Source organism: Saimiri boliviensis, chromosome 8 (genome assembly GCF_048565385.1).
Source record: "Saimiri boliviensis isolate mSaiBol1 chromosome 8, mSaiBol1.pri, whole genome shotgun sequence".
In the NCBI taxonomy this organism is placed as follows: domain Eukaryota; kingdom Metazoa; phylum Chordata; class Mammalia; order Primates; family Cebidae; genus Saimiri; species Saimiri boliviensis.
Genome location: NC_133456.1, coordinates 3134361 through 3149800, shown reverse-complemented (window position 1 = coordinate 3149800; position 15440 = coordinate 3134361). Strand labels below are relative to the sequence as shown.

Here is a 15440-nt window from a genome sequence, read left to right as displayed (position 1 = left end):
ATAGATGCAAATATTTGGAAATAATATTCAGCAAAGGTTTAGGCTAAGAACATAAATCTGTGAGAATCAAACATTTTTGCCAGAGTTTTACATGTTATAGACTCAGAATGAATAGCAACGACTCTAATTAAGATAGACGACATAGTTCATTTGAATAAACGTTTAGTAAGGCATAGGTATGATTCTAATAATGAATGTGCTTCCTTGTTTTCCTTGTTTTAGACATTGGTTGACTCTTAGCAAAGGATAAATAAACCTGCATAAAGACAAATTACCTGCCAGTTTTCCCTGTTCCTGTAGCACATATATATTCATGACAGGAAAGTGAAACTGTCCAGACAGTGGCAAATTGTTCATGCTGTCTGTTACTCTGTTTATCTTCCTGTTCATCTATTCAGTTCCTCCGTGTCCTCATATGTAACCTCCCTTGCAAGGAACCAACCCACAGCTTAGAGATTGCGTTACCATAATTCTTTGAGCTCCCACAATTATTCATTCATTTTTAATACTGTACTTTTTATATTTTATGATTATTAGTTGTACGTGTGACTAATTTCTGTGAGTCAAAAGGCAAGGATTATGTCACTGTTGGTTCATTTTTGCATTCCTGGAAGGTAGCAAATATGCAATAGATATTTATGTAAATGAGTGGATAAGCAATAACCACCTTGTCTTTTTTTACTTGCCACAATAAATTTTATGAAGATTGTTTTAAATACTGGTTCTAAGTATTACATAACTTACAGAGACCGAGTAAATAATTATTGACTGAATAACTGAGCTATTTTGTATCTAGTCAAATTAGATTAGTGTATCATAAAGGTAATAAAATATATTATCCTATTCTATTTTTGGATTTTACTTATAGTAGAAGAATTAAATTATTTTCTTTTAACATTTAGCCCAAGAGAGGCATGATCTCATTAAATGGGGGAAGTTGGGGAGAGAAGGGTGGTTTGATAAATGTGGGTGGACCAAAGATAAATTTTGCAACTTTTAATCATGGTACTGCACATTTTAATCAAAGTTAACTGTGTGTGTTTTTCGCCTGTCACGTTTTTAACTGCTCAGTATTGCTATGATAATAGCTACTATTTATTCATTATCTACCATGTACCATGTCATGTATTAAACTCATTAATAAATTATTAGGTGTTATAACAGCAACCTTATAAGGAGGTGGTAATGTGAGGTGGTAATGTCCCCATTTTACAGATAAGGACATAGAATTATTAAATTCTTTATTCTATAACATAAAACCAGATATGGTGGAGCTTAAATCCAAACCCAGTTCTCTTTTCGAAAATCCATGTTCTTTTCTTCACACCACTGGGCCTCCCTTCTCCATCATTCCCAATTTTACTAATTGTAGTGGCTAACATGGGATAGCTATTTAATGGAAAATATATAGACATATACACACATATACATACTTAGACTTATAACTGCATTGCCTATCTTCATTGTGTCCATAATATATGATCAGCCATTAGTGTAGTAAATATATATGAGGGATTAGTATTACCGTAAGAGCACAATCTTCTGATCTGATCTTGGAATGTATCTCTTACAAGTGGAACTTTTAGTAAATTTAGATCCGAAGGCATAGAAACTATACTTCCAATAAGTATTTAATAGAAAAAGCAGAGGAAGGAAATGGTGTGTTGCCTGGATAGGCAGAAAGGCCAGCATGAGCCAAGTGTTTGTAGGGAGTGCCCTGGGCCAATATACTGAAAAGGTGGACTGGGAATGATAGGAGAGCAGACTAAAAAAGTGGGTAACTTAACAAGCTTGGATTTAACTCTGCAGATCACAGGAAACCATGGAAGGGTTGTAGGTAGGTAAGTTGCAGGAGCTGATTTGGCAGTTTGGAATTTTAGAAAGGTTGTTACGGTTTCAACATGGCATAGGATGGATGATAGGAGATAAAACTGGAGCAGACAGACAAGGTAGGATGTGGCTTCAGTACTCCAGGAGAAAGAGGATAAAGATCCCAACCAGACCCTGAAATAGACAAAGGGAACTTGAGAGATATAAATAGGAACGAGATTAGTAGGACTCTGATGGGTTGAGACAGGAGGAAGAATGGCCGAGGAAGCCTTCCAGTTTTTAGCTTGGGTAACTAAGACCAATAACTGGGGCAGAGAAGCAGCTTTGTAGATGTGGCAGGGAGAATGAGTTCACTTTTGATGTGTTCATTTGAACCACCTGTGTGAAATGTGAATTGCTTGATATTAAAGCAATTCACATTGATGTTTACATATAAAGCCAAGGATAGGGGTTTGAGATGTCAATGTTGCTATAGGAATCACCATCCTGGAGTTAGTGCAGGCATACCTCGTTTTATAAAAGGCAGAAGTACTGCCTTTTATAGTACTTCACAGATACTGCATTTTTTACAAATCAAAGGTTTATGACAACCTTGTGTCAAGCAAGTCTGTTAGTGCCATTTTTCTAATAGCATGTGCTCACATTGTGTCTCTTCTCACATTGTGGTAATTCTCAAAATACTTCAAACATTTAAAAGTTATTCATCTCTTATGTGACCTGTCATCAGTGACCTTTGATTATTACAATGACAATTACTATTATAATTGTTCTGGAGTGCCATGAATAATACCCATGTAAGATGACAAGCTCAATTGATAAATGTTTGTGTTTCAACTGCTCTACCAACTGACCGTTCCTCGGTCTCTTTCCATCTCCTCCGGCCTCCCTATTCCCTGAGACACAACAATATTGAGATCAGGCCAGTTAACAACCCTACAATGGCCTCTAAGTGTTGAAGTGAAAAAAAGAATAGCATGTCTCTCATTTTAAATCAAAAGCTAGAAATGGTTAAGCATAGTGAAGAAAGTATATTAAAAGCTGAGATAGGCCTTAAGCTAGGTCTCTTGCACCAAACAGTTAGCCAAGCTGTAAATGCAAATGAAAAGTTTTTGAAGGAAATTAAAAGTGGGAGGTGGGGCTCTGATGGCCAACTAGAAGCAGTGGCAATCAGTGGCTCCCATCCAAAAGAGCCATAACAGTGTGTGAATCCTGCACTGGCAGCTGACGTACCAGGGTTTTGTCATCAGAACTGACCAGGTGGCTGGCTTGAACCACGGAGAGGAAGGAAGAGCAGAGTGATGTCGTGGTCCCCAGCCAAGGGTGAGTGAGCATGCTACCCAGCCTGGGAAAACGTGCTTTTTCCATGGAACTGTGCAACCCACGGATCAGAAGATTGTAGCATGAGCCCACGCCACTGGGGCCTAGGGTCCCAACCACAGAGCTGTGCGGATTTTCAACAGCCACTAAGCTAGAATCTGCTTAAGCCTGCTGAGCTCCCGGGGGCGGAGGGGTGACCAGCACCGCAGCTCCAGCTGCCTGCTGTCTAAGCGGTTTGAGCTCCTTGAGGGAGGGGCAACAGCCATCACTTGGTCTGAGAGCTGCCTAATACACTAAGCTTCCAGGGTCGGGGAGGGGTGAAAGCCATCTCTGTAGCCCCAGGCCACGCCTTTCCCCTGCTGACTCCAGGGAGGCTGAACAGCTTGGTCCCAAGAGGTATCACCCAAAACCCAACACACTGGCTATGGCAGACTGAGGACAGAGGTCCCCTTCAGGCCGGACCTTGACACGTCCCTCCTCACTGGGCAGGGCCTCCCTGCAGAACTCCAACAACTCCAGCCATAAGCTCTAATTTCCCTGAGCCTGAGGCCCTCGGGGGAGGGGTGGTCACAGTCTCCAGGGACCAGTAGACTTAGCCTTCCCTCCTTGTAGTTCTGAGGAATCCAGGCAGCCCAGATGAGTGGGTTTCTCTCCAGTGAAGCACACCCCCTTCACCAAGGGACAGTCAAAGTGCTTTTTTGAATGAGTCCTGTTCCCTATACCACCTATCTGGGTGAGACTCTCCAACAGGGGTTGTCAGACACCCTACACAGGAGCATTTCTGCTGGCATCAGGTTGGTGCCCCTTGAGGTCAGAGATCACAGAGGAAGGATCAGGCACCCATCTTTGCTGCTCTCCAGCCTCCCCAAGTGAGATCTCCAGGCATGGGAGTGAACCAGATAAACAGGGCCTGAAGTGAACCCCAGCGAACCACAGTAGCCCTACAGAAGAGGGACCTGACCATTGTAAGACAGACAAACAAACAGAAAACAATTGCAACAGCGTCAACAACAAAAATTTCCCCAGCAAAACCCTATCCAAGGGTCAGCAGTCTCAAGGATTGATACTAGACAAACTCATGAAGATGAGAAAATCAACAAAAGAAGATTCCAAATCCAAAAGGCCAGGGCGCCCCTTCTCCTCCAAATGATTGCAGTGCCTCTCCAGCAAGGGTGCAGAACTGGATGGAGGGTAAGATGAATGAATTGACAGAAGCTGGTTTCAGAGGTGGTTAATGACCAACACTGCTGAGCTAAAGAAGCATGTTTTAACCCAATGCAAACAAGCTAAGAACCTTGATGAAACGTTACAGGAGCTGCTAACTGGAATGACAAGTTGAGAGAGGAACATCAATGAGCTGCTGGAGCTCAAAAACACAGCCTGAAGACTTCATGAAGAATACACAATGATCCATAGCTGAATTGAGCAAGGGGAAGCAAGTATATCAGAGTTGGAAGACCATCATGCTGAAATAAGGCATGCAGACAAAGTTAGAAAAAAAATGAAAAGGAACAGACAGAACCTCTGAGAACTACGGGACTATGTAAAACGACTGAACTTATGGTTGAGTGCGGTACCTGAGAAAGACAGGGAGGATAGAACCAACTTGGAAAACATACTGCAGGATATCATCCAGGAGAACTTCCCTGACCTCGCAAGACGGGCTAACATGCAAATTCAAGAAAACGGAGCACTCCACTGAGATACCGCATGGGAAGATTCACCCCAAGACACATAATCATTAGATTCTCCAAGGCTCAAATGAAGGAAAGAAACGTTAGGGGCAGCCAGAGAAAAAGGCAGGGTCACCAACAAAGGTGAAGCCCATCAGACTAACAGTGGACCAACAAAGGTGAAGCCCATCAGACTAACAGTGGACCTCTCAGCAGAAACCCTACAAGCCAGAAGAGAGTGGGGGTCAATATTCGACATTCTTAAAGAAAACAATTTTCAACCCAGAATTTCCTATTCACCCAAACTCAGCTTTATAAGTGAAGGAGACATAAAATTCTTTCCAGACAAGCAAATGCTGAGGTATTCCATCACCATCAGGCCTGCTTTGGAAGAGCTCCTGAAGGAAGCATTAAATATGGAAAGGAAAAACTGGTATGAGCCACAGCAAAAACACCAAAATATAAAGACCAATGACACTATGAAGAAACTGCATCAATTACTGTGCAAAACAACCAGCTAGCATCCTGATGACATGGTCAAATTCACACATAACAATATTAGCCTTAAATGTAAATGGGCTAAGTGCCCTAGTAAAAAGATACAGACTGGCAAATTGGATAAAGAATCAAGACCCACTGGTGTGCTGTATTCAGGAGACCCATCTGACATACAAAGATACACATAGGCTCAAAATAAAGGGATGAAGGAAAGCTTACCAAGCAAATGGAAAGAAAAAAAAAAAAAGCAGGGGTTTCAATCCTAATCCTAGTCTTTGACAAAACAGACTTTAAACCAACAAAGATCAGAAAAGACAAAGACAAAGCAGGGCATTATATCATAGTAAAGGGACCAATTCAAAAAGAAGAGCTAACTATCCTAAATATATATGCACCTAATACAGGAGCACCCTGATTCATAAAATAAGTTTTTAGCTACCTACAAAGAGACTTAGACTTCAGTAATAGTGGGAGACTTTAATTTCCCACTGTCAATATGAGACAGATCAACAAGACAGAAAATTAACAAGGACATTTAGGACTTGAGCTCACCTCTGGATCAAGTGGACCTAATAGTCATCTACAGAACTCTCCACACCAAATCAACAAAATTCACATTCTTCTCAGTGGTCCATGGCACTTATTCTAAAATTTACCACGTAACCAGAAGTAAAGCATTCCTCAGCAAATGCAAAATAGCTGAAATCATAACAAACAGTCTCACAGACCACAGTGCAATTCAATTAGAACTCAGGCTGAAAAGAACTCACTCAAAACCACACAATTACATGGAAATTGAACAACCTGCTCCTGAATGACTCCTGGGTAAATAATGAAATTCAGGCAGAAATCAAGAAGGCCTTTGAAACCAATGAGAACAGAGAGACAATGCAACCCTGGGACACAGCTAAATCAGTGTTAAGAGATAAATTTACAGCACTAAATGCCCACATCAGAAAGCTGGAAAGATCCCAAATTGACATACTATGATCAAAATTAAAAGAGCCGGAGAGGCAAGTGGAAGCTAATGAAAAGCTAGCAGAAGACAAGAAATAACTAAGATCAGAGCAGAATTGAAGGAGACAGAGACATGAAAAATTCTCCAAAAGCAATCAATGAATCCAGGAGCTGGTTTTCTGAAAAAAATTAACAAAATAGATAGACTGCTAGCTATACTAATAAAGAAGAAATGAGAGAAGAATCAAATGGACACAGTAAAAAATAATAAAGGGGATATCACCACTGACCCCACAGAAATACAAAGTATCATTAGAGACTGCTATAAAGACCTCTATGCAAATAAACTAGAAAATCTAGAAAAAATAGATAAAATCCTGGACACATACACTCTCCCAAGACTAAACCAGGAAGAAGTCCTGAACAGATTCAGAATCCCTGAGTAGACCATCAACAAGTTCTTAAATTGAGGCAGTAATTAATAGCCTGACAACCAGAAAAACAAAAAACAAACAAACAAACAAAACAACCCAGGACCAGATGGATTCACAGCCAAAATCTACCAGAGATACAAAGAGGAGCTGGTACCATTTTTTTCTGAAACTATTCCAAACAATTGAAAAGGAGGGACTCCTCCCTAACTCATTTTATGAGGACAACATCATCCCGATACCAAAACCTGGCAGAGACACAAAACAAAAAGAAAACTTATCCAGCACGATCAAGTTCATCCCTGGAATGAACTTGATCCCTGGAATGCAAGGCTGGTTCAGCATGTGCAAATTAATAAACATAATCCATCACATAAACAGAACCAATGACCTAAACGACATGATCATCTCAATAGATGCAGAAAAGGCCTTTGAGAAAATTCAACATCCTTCATGTTAAAAACTCTTAATAAACTAGGTATTGATGGAACATATGTCAAAATAATAAGAGCTATTTATGAAAAACCCACAGCCAATATGATACTGAAAGGGCAAAAGCTGGAAGCATTCTCTTTGAAAACTGGCACGAGACAAGGATACCCTCTCTCATCATTGCTATTCAACACAGTATTGGAATTTCTGGCCTGGGCAATCAGGCAAGGGGAAGAAATAAAGGCATTCAAGTAGAAAAAAAGGAAGTCAAATTGACTGTTTTCAGACAACATGATTGTATAGTTAGAAAATCCCATCATCACAGCCCCAAAACTTCTTAAGCTGATAAGCAACTTCAGCAAAGTCTCAGGGTACAAAATCAATGTGCAAAAGACACAAGCATTCCTATATTCCAATTATGGGGAAGAGGAGAGCCAAATCATGAGTGAGCCCCCATTCACAATTGCTACAAAGAGAATAAAATACCTAGGAATACAGCTAACAAGGGATGTGAAGGACCTCTTCAAGGAGAACTACAAACCACTGCTCAAGGAAATAAGAGAGGATACAAACGAATAAAACAAATAAAAAAAATCCATCCTTATGAATAGGAAGAACCAATATTGTGAAAATGGCCAGACTGCTCAAAGTAATTTGTAGACTCAATGCTATTCCCATCAAACTACTGTTGACATTCTTCACAGAAAAAACTGCTTTGAATTTCATATGGAACCAAAAAAGAGCCTGTATAATCAAGAGACTCCTAAGCAAAAAGAATAAAGCTGGAGGCATCGCCACCTGACTTCAAACTATATTATAAGGCTACAGTAACCAAAACAACATGATATTGGTGCCAAAATAGATATATAGACCAATGGAACAGAACAGATACCTCAGAAATAACACCACACATCTACAACCATCTGATCTTCAACAAACCTGACAAAAAACAAGCAATGGAAAAAGGATTCCCTATTTAATAAATGGTGCTGGGAAAACTGGCTAGCCATGTGCAGAAAACTGAAATTGGACCCCTTCCTTATACCTTCTATAAAAATTAAGATAGATTAAAGACTTAAAGATAAAACCCCAAATCATAAAAACCCTAGAAGAAAACCATTCAGGACATAAGTGTGGTCACAGACTTCATGATGAAAATGCCAAAAGCAATAGCAACAGAAGTCAAAGTTGACAAATGGGATCTCATTAAACTAAGAGCTTCTGCACAGCAAAAGAAATTATCATCAGAGTGAACAGGCAACTTACAGAATGGGAGAAAATTTTGCAATCTACCCATCTGACAAAGGTCTAATATCTAGAATTTACAAGGAACTTAAATTTACAAGGAAAAACAACCCTGACAAAAACTGGGCAAGTATATAACAGCATTTCTCAAAAGAAAACATTTATGTGGCCAAGAAACATGAAAAAATGCTCATCATCACTGGTCATTAGAGAAATGCAAATCAAAACCACATTGAGATACCATCTCATGCCAGTCAGAATGGTGATTATTAAAAAGTCAAGAAACAATAGATACTGGCGAGGCTCTTGAGAAATAGAAACCCTTTTACACTGTTAATGGGAATGGAAATTAGTTCAACTATTGTGGAATACAGTGTGGCGATTCCTCAAGGATCTAGAACCAGAAATACCATTTGACCTAGCAATCTCATTATTGGGTATATAACCAAAGGAATATAAGTTATTCCACTATAAAGATACCTGCACATGTATTTTTACTGAAGCACTATTTATAATAGCAAAGACATGGAACCAACCCAAATGTCCATCAATGATAGACCAGATAAAGAAAATGTGGCACATATACACCATGGAATACTCTGCAATCATAAAAAGGAATGAGATCATGTCCTTTGCAGGGACATGGATGAAGCTGGAAGCCATTATCCTCAGCAAACTAACACAGGAGCACAAAACTAAACACTGCATATTCTCATTCATAAGTGGGAGTTGAAAATCGAAAACACATGGACACAGGAATGGGAACAGGACAAACTAGGGCCAGTCAGGGATTGGGGGATGAGGGAAGGGATAACATTAGGACAAATAGCTAATGCATCGGGGCTTAAAACCTAGATGATGGGTTGATAGGTGCAGCAAACCCCTATGGCACATATATACGTATGTAACAAACCTACACATTCGACACTATACCTATGTAACAAACCTACACATTCGACACTTGTATTCCAGAACTCAAAGTAAAAAAGAAAGAAAGAAAGAAAGAAATTAAATATGCCATTCTAGTGAGGACGTAAGTGATGAGAAAGCAAAACAGCTTTCTTGCTGATATGGAGAAAGTTTGAATAGTTAGAGTAGAAGATCAAACCAGCCACAACATTCCCTTAAGGAAAGCTGAATCCAGAGCAGGGCCCTACTCTTTTCAATTCTATGAAGGCTGAGAGAGGCGAGGAAGCTTCAAAATAATAGTTGGAAGATAGTAGAGGTTGGTTTATGAGGTTAGGAAGAGAAGCTATCTTCATAACATAAGCAGGTGCTGATGCAGAAGCTATAGCAAGTTATCTAGAAGGGCTAGCTAATTTAGGAGTGGCTTCATGGAACAACAGATTTTTTTTATAAAGATGAAGCAGCTTTCTATTGGATGAAGATGATGTCTAGGACTTCGTTACCTACAGAGAAGTTAATACCTGTCCTGTCCTCAATGAAGGACAGGCTGAATTTCTTGTTAGGGGATAATGCAGCTAGTGACTTAAATTGGAAGACAATGCTTATTACCATGCCAAAAATCCTAGGACCCTTAAGAAATATGCTAAATCTACTCTACCTATGCTCTGTGAATGGAACAAAAGACTCTGATGGTAGCACATCTGTTTACAGCATGGTCGACTGAGGCTTATAAACCCACCTTTGAAACTACTGCTCAGGAAATTTATTTTTTCAAAATATTAATGCTCATGGACAATGCCTGTAGCCACCTGAGCTCTGATGGGATGTATAAGAAGGTGAATGTTGTTTTTGTGCCTGCCAATGCAATATTTATTTTACAGCCCATGGATTAAGGAATAATTTCAATTTTTAAGTGCTGTGATTTTTAGAAATCCATTTTATACAGCTGCCATAGATAGTGATTTCTCTGATGGATCTGGGCAAAGTAAACTGAAAATCTCCCGGAAAGGATTTACCATCTAGATGGCACTCACAACATTTGTGTCTCAGTAGGAGAGGTCAAAATACCAACATGAATAGGGATTTGGAAGACATTGATTCCAACTCTCATGGATAAATTGGAGGGGTTCAAGACTTCAATAAGGGGAATAACTACAGATGTGGTAGATATAGCAAGAGAACGAGGCTTAGAAGTACAGCCTGAAGATGAGACTAAATTGCTACAATTTCATAATAATACTTGAATGAATGAGAAATTCCTTCTTATAAATGAGCAAAGAAAGTTGTTTCTTCCAATGGAACCTACTTCTGGCAAAGATGCTGTGAACACTGTTGAAATGACAGTAAATATCCATGAAGTTGATAAACTTTATCAACGAACATAAACTCAGTTGATAAAGAAGTGGCAGGATTTGAGAGGATTGACTCCAGGTTTAAGAGAAGTTTTACAATAGATAAAATGTTAGCAATAACATTATATACAACAGGGAAATCTTTTGTGAAGGAAAAAAATCAATTGACATGCCGAAATTCATCGTTGTCTTATTTTATGAAGTTGCCACAGTCACGTCAATCATCAGCAGCCATCATACTGATTGGTCAACAGCCATCAACCTGGAGGCAAGATCCTCCAGAAGCAGAAAAAGGGTGACTTACTGAAGTCTCAGTTGATTGTCAGCATTTTTTTTAAGCAATAAAGTATTTTAAAATTAAGGTACATACCTTTTCTAGACGTGATGTAATTGCACTTTTAATAGACTACAGTATAATGTAACCATAACTTTTATATATACTGGGAAGCCAAAAAATATGTGACTTGCTTTATTGGGATATTTGCTTTATTGAGCTTCTATTTGGTCTGGAACAAAACCTGTAATATATCTGAGGTATGCCTGTAATTAAAACCCTGAGAGTGGCTGAGATTATTCTGGGAGAGTCTAGAGCAAGAAGAGCAGTGAGTCTTTTATAAATGCAGTGAGAGGCATTTAGAGTATAGTCTCTCTGTTTTATCAATGAGAAAATTGAGGCCTGGCACCAGAGAAATATTGGGATTTTCCTATATAGCTGAGGACGAGCAACTAGAACTTGAAACTAGGTCTCCTGATTCCAAGTCACTATTCCTTCTGTCATATTGATCTCAAAATACCACTTCTAATTTAGGGGAAACTTGCAGGCCGTTTGCTTTAGAATGCCCCCAGAGATAATCCAATTATTGATATATGTCTTTTTTGTCTGAATTCTGTAGAAACAAATTTCTCAGTTATTTTATCCATGTTTATATTGTTCTAGGATGAGAGTTACTGTAAAAGTATTATATAAAAAATTCTTTGATTCCAAGTCCATGGTAGGTTTATGTAAAACTCTACAAATCTATAACTTTTATACCTTTATGAAATGATAAGCAGATCAAGTCTGTTATTTGTGCCCATTAAGAAAGAGCACAGGAACTTTTGGGCATATAAGCAGAGATTGAATGGCAGGGTATTGCTGTAGTCTCAGAAAAAAACTTGGTATCATTAGTACCTGTTTTAATCACTTGTCTAATCATAGAGAATAGTAGCATAGATTCTACCATGTTAGGGCAGTAGTGGTGATCTATGAAATAAGTTCAATTTACTCCTGAATAACTGTTGTTAACTCAGTCATTTTTATTTTTTTTTTGTTTTTCATAGAAACTGACTTACGCGAAGGAAACTGTAAGCAGGTGAGTGTCCTTTTTCCCAGAATTCATTTTTGGCAACACAGATGTGTCATAACCTAATTCAAGACTCACCCCAAATTTAATGGTGCCTTTCTATTCTCTTGCCAGTTCGCAATGACCAGGCCTGTGGATGAGTCCCAAATGTTTTTCCTCATTCCCAGGCTACCTTTCTTTCCAGATCACCACCATGGCCACTGTGACCTTGTTATGAGGCCAATTGCTCCTCTCTTAGATAAGGAAACAGATTGATGGTTGATATGGAATGACCTACTGTTGTTGAGGTTTAAAGGCTAATGATGAAATTGTTCTGAAATGGTACACCACAGTGGAGGATAGGTTATTAAATGATGGGTGGTGCTATGGATCAACTTATCGAGTATTGATGATTATGGTCTTGAAACAAGAATAGCATAACCTTGATGAATCTATCAATATTATGATTCTTGACTCTGTTCACCATTAGGCTTAGGGCTAAGGTTGTTTCTGCCTTCTGGGAAGCAGTAGTACAAAGAAGATCACGAAAGTTAGGGGATTTTGAGCCTATAGGGGCTAAAGCTTTCCAATTCTGTTTATCCTCAGAGTATCTAAACTATAATAGCATGTGGGTAGTTATACAGGAAAGTACCACTAGAGCATACAATCCAGGTCAAAGTCCAGAATTTTGTCTCAAATTAGAAAGAAGGACAGATTGAAAAACCAAGTAGGTGAATCAGTGTCCAGAGATTCAGCCTGGGCAGCAGAGTCGGGACAAAAGCATAATTGGAATATATATGTGGGTGGTAGCGGGGTGTATCCTGGTTTCAAATTGAACACAAGTGAGTAGGAGAGAAGTGGGACTCTGTTGGTCTTATTCATACAGCCAATGCCACTGAGTCTATACCAGGGCGTGGGATTGAGCATTTACTTAAATATGGGGCCATGTGGTCTTTTATTCTGTTTTATATTTTATATGTATTTAGAGACAGGGTCTTGCTCTGTCACCCAGGCTGGAATGTGGTGGCATGATCACAGCTCACTGCAGCCTCGACCTCCCAGGCTTAAGTGATCTTCCACTTCAGCCTCCCAAGTAGTTGGGACTACAGGCACACACCATCACACCCAGCTAATCTTTTTGTATTTTTTGTAGAGACAGGATTTTGCCATGTTGTCCAAGCTAGTGTTGATCTCCTGGGCTCAGGCAGTCATCCGGCCTCAGCCTCCCAACGTGTTGGGATTGATTATAGGCGTGAGCGACTGTGCCTGGCTGGGTGTGGCTTCTTCACCACAGAGGCAGAGCTCAGAGATTCCTTGTGATTGCCATTGCAACAGGCAGTGAACTAGACATCTGTAAATCTGTAGTTCCGATGAAAGAACTAGAAGGAATCTTAGAGGTCGCCTCGTCCACCTTTCACAGTCTTTTGGCTCAAGTAACTTCTCTAAGCTCTCTTTCAGTTCATTGTGCCCAAAGCTATATCAGTCATTTCCTCACAAATCTGTTTCTTTCTTTGTTCCTCTCATCAATGAATGAATGGTATTATCATCCATCTAGTTGCTCATATTACTTTCTCTTGCTTTCTCCCTTCCTTCTCTTCTCCTAATTATAGCTTCATTCCATCCATTTCTCTCTGCCCTCACAGTCCCTACCCTAATTCACGTGATCAACACTTGTTTCCTGGTACAGAGCCTTGCCAAGAGGTCTCTCTGCTGCCTTCTGAGCCCTCCTCTCCACCCTGGCCACAAATCTTCCAAAGAATACATTTGATCATGTTCCTCTCCTCTATAAGACAATTTAATAGTTCCTCATTGCTTTTAAGATCAAAATTAACATGGCCCGCAAGGCTCTTCACTGTTGGGCCTGTGCCCAGCCTCATCTGTCTCAGTTTCCTTCTTAAACTCTATGGTTCAGCCACACTCTTTTTTAGGGTACTCTTGGGCCATTATGTTTCCATATACGTTGCCCGGCTAACTCACATTGCTTTTTAAATTTCGTTCTTTCCATCATTTCCTCTAGGAAATCTTCCATGGTGTATGATCCCCTCCCCCGGAAAATCTGGATTTACTGTTGCTCACCTTTATATTTATAGGGCCTCAAACACTACTTGGCTCATAGCCAGTGCTGGATAAATACAGATGATCCCCAACCTCTGATGGCTCAGTGATTTTTCGACTTTGCAATGGTGCAAAAGTGATGCATATTCAATAGAAACTGAACTTTGAGTACCCATACAACCATTCCGCTTTTCATTTTCAGTACAGCAGTTAAGAAATGACATGAGATATTTAGTACTTTATTATAAAATAGGCTTTGTATTAGATGACTTTGCCCAACTATAGGCTAATAGAAGTATTCTGAACATGGTTAAGGTAAGCTAGGCTAAGTTATGATGTTTGGTAGGTTAGACGTTTCAGTGCGTTTTTAACTTAACAGTATTTTCAAGTTATGACGGCGTTACCGGGAAATGACTCCATCATAAGTCAAGGAGCGTCGGAATTATGAAATGAACGAGTGAATAGCTATCACACAGCTAGTGAATGGTGACCCTGAGATTCGATTTCAGATTCTCTGACACCATATTTAGTGCTTTGTTCAGGGCTTTATACTGTCTCTCATGGAGGTTTAAAATCTGTTCACAACCTTAGACTGTAACTTAAGAAATAAGAAAACTCTACACCCATCTTATAGGGCAGATTGCTTTTACTGGAATAATAAACCGTGAAATAGTTGCGAGCTTAGTCTTATAGGCCTGGAAGAAGGATCAAACTTTGCTATGGGCGAATAACATTTATTATTAAATATATTTTGGGAGAGGGTTCTGTCGGCTCTTATATAACCCAAGGTCACCTAGATTATCAGATTATCACTTATCCCATACTTCTGGCCTGAGTCAAGGGCCAGAGTGTAACTTTATTGAGGCCACAAAATCTTTTTGTTTGAAAAAGTAGATTGTGAAACTTTGAACAACTTTGAACAAGTGGTGAAGAGTTAATTGCATGAACACTCCTGTATGTGTATGAAGCAAATACTTAGGAAACAAAATGTAGACCATGCTAAGGGTTAAATGCACGGCTGTGAAATAGTAATGAGTTGGAAACTTGGAGAGAGGTGAAGTAGCATTATCAAACATGTAATAGCATTTTAACATTTATTGATTGCTTACAGTATACTAGATACTTTACATATATTATTTAATCCTCTGAGTTTAACCCTCTGAATTATGTACTTTTACTGTCTTTTTTGATAGATGAAGAAACAGTATTAGAGTTGAAATAACTCAAGGTAATCCAGCTCATCTGATTCTTAAGCATCTGGTTCTTAACCTCTATTAATACTGCCTTTTGCTATGTAAAATATGTTACCTCACTTAATTATTACAACCACCACCAAAAACCTAAGTTAGTAACACCCTTACAGGAATCCAAAATATGAATAGAATCAGTACTTGCACAAAATATCTAAAGCCTGACTCTTCC

General features: G+C 39.3%; 1 protein-coding gene across 3 annotated transcripts in view; it reads left to right on the top strand.

Annotated features, from left to right (window-relative positions):
- Nucleotides 1–15440, top strand: part of IMPG2 (interphotoreceptor matrix proteoglycan 2) — a 114938-nt gene that overhangs the window by 18359 nt on the left and 81139 nt on the right. For all 3 annotated transcript variants that reach the window (XM_039477464.2, XM_074403589.1, XM_074403588.1), the window contains one exon: nt 11962–11993. In XM_039477464.2, coding sequence (XP_039333398.1) covers nt 11962–11993 — 32 coding nt within the window. The remainder of the gene's footprint in view (nt 1–11961; nt 11994–15440) is intronic.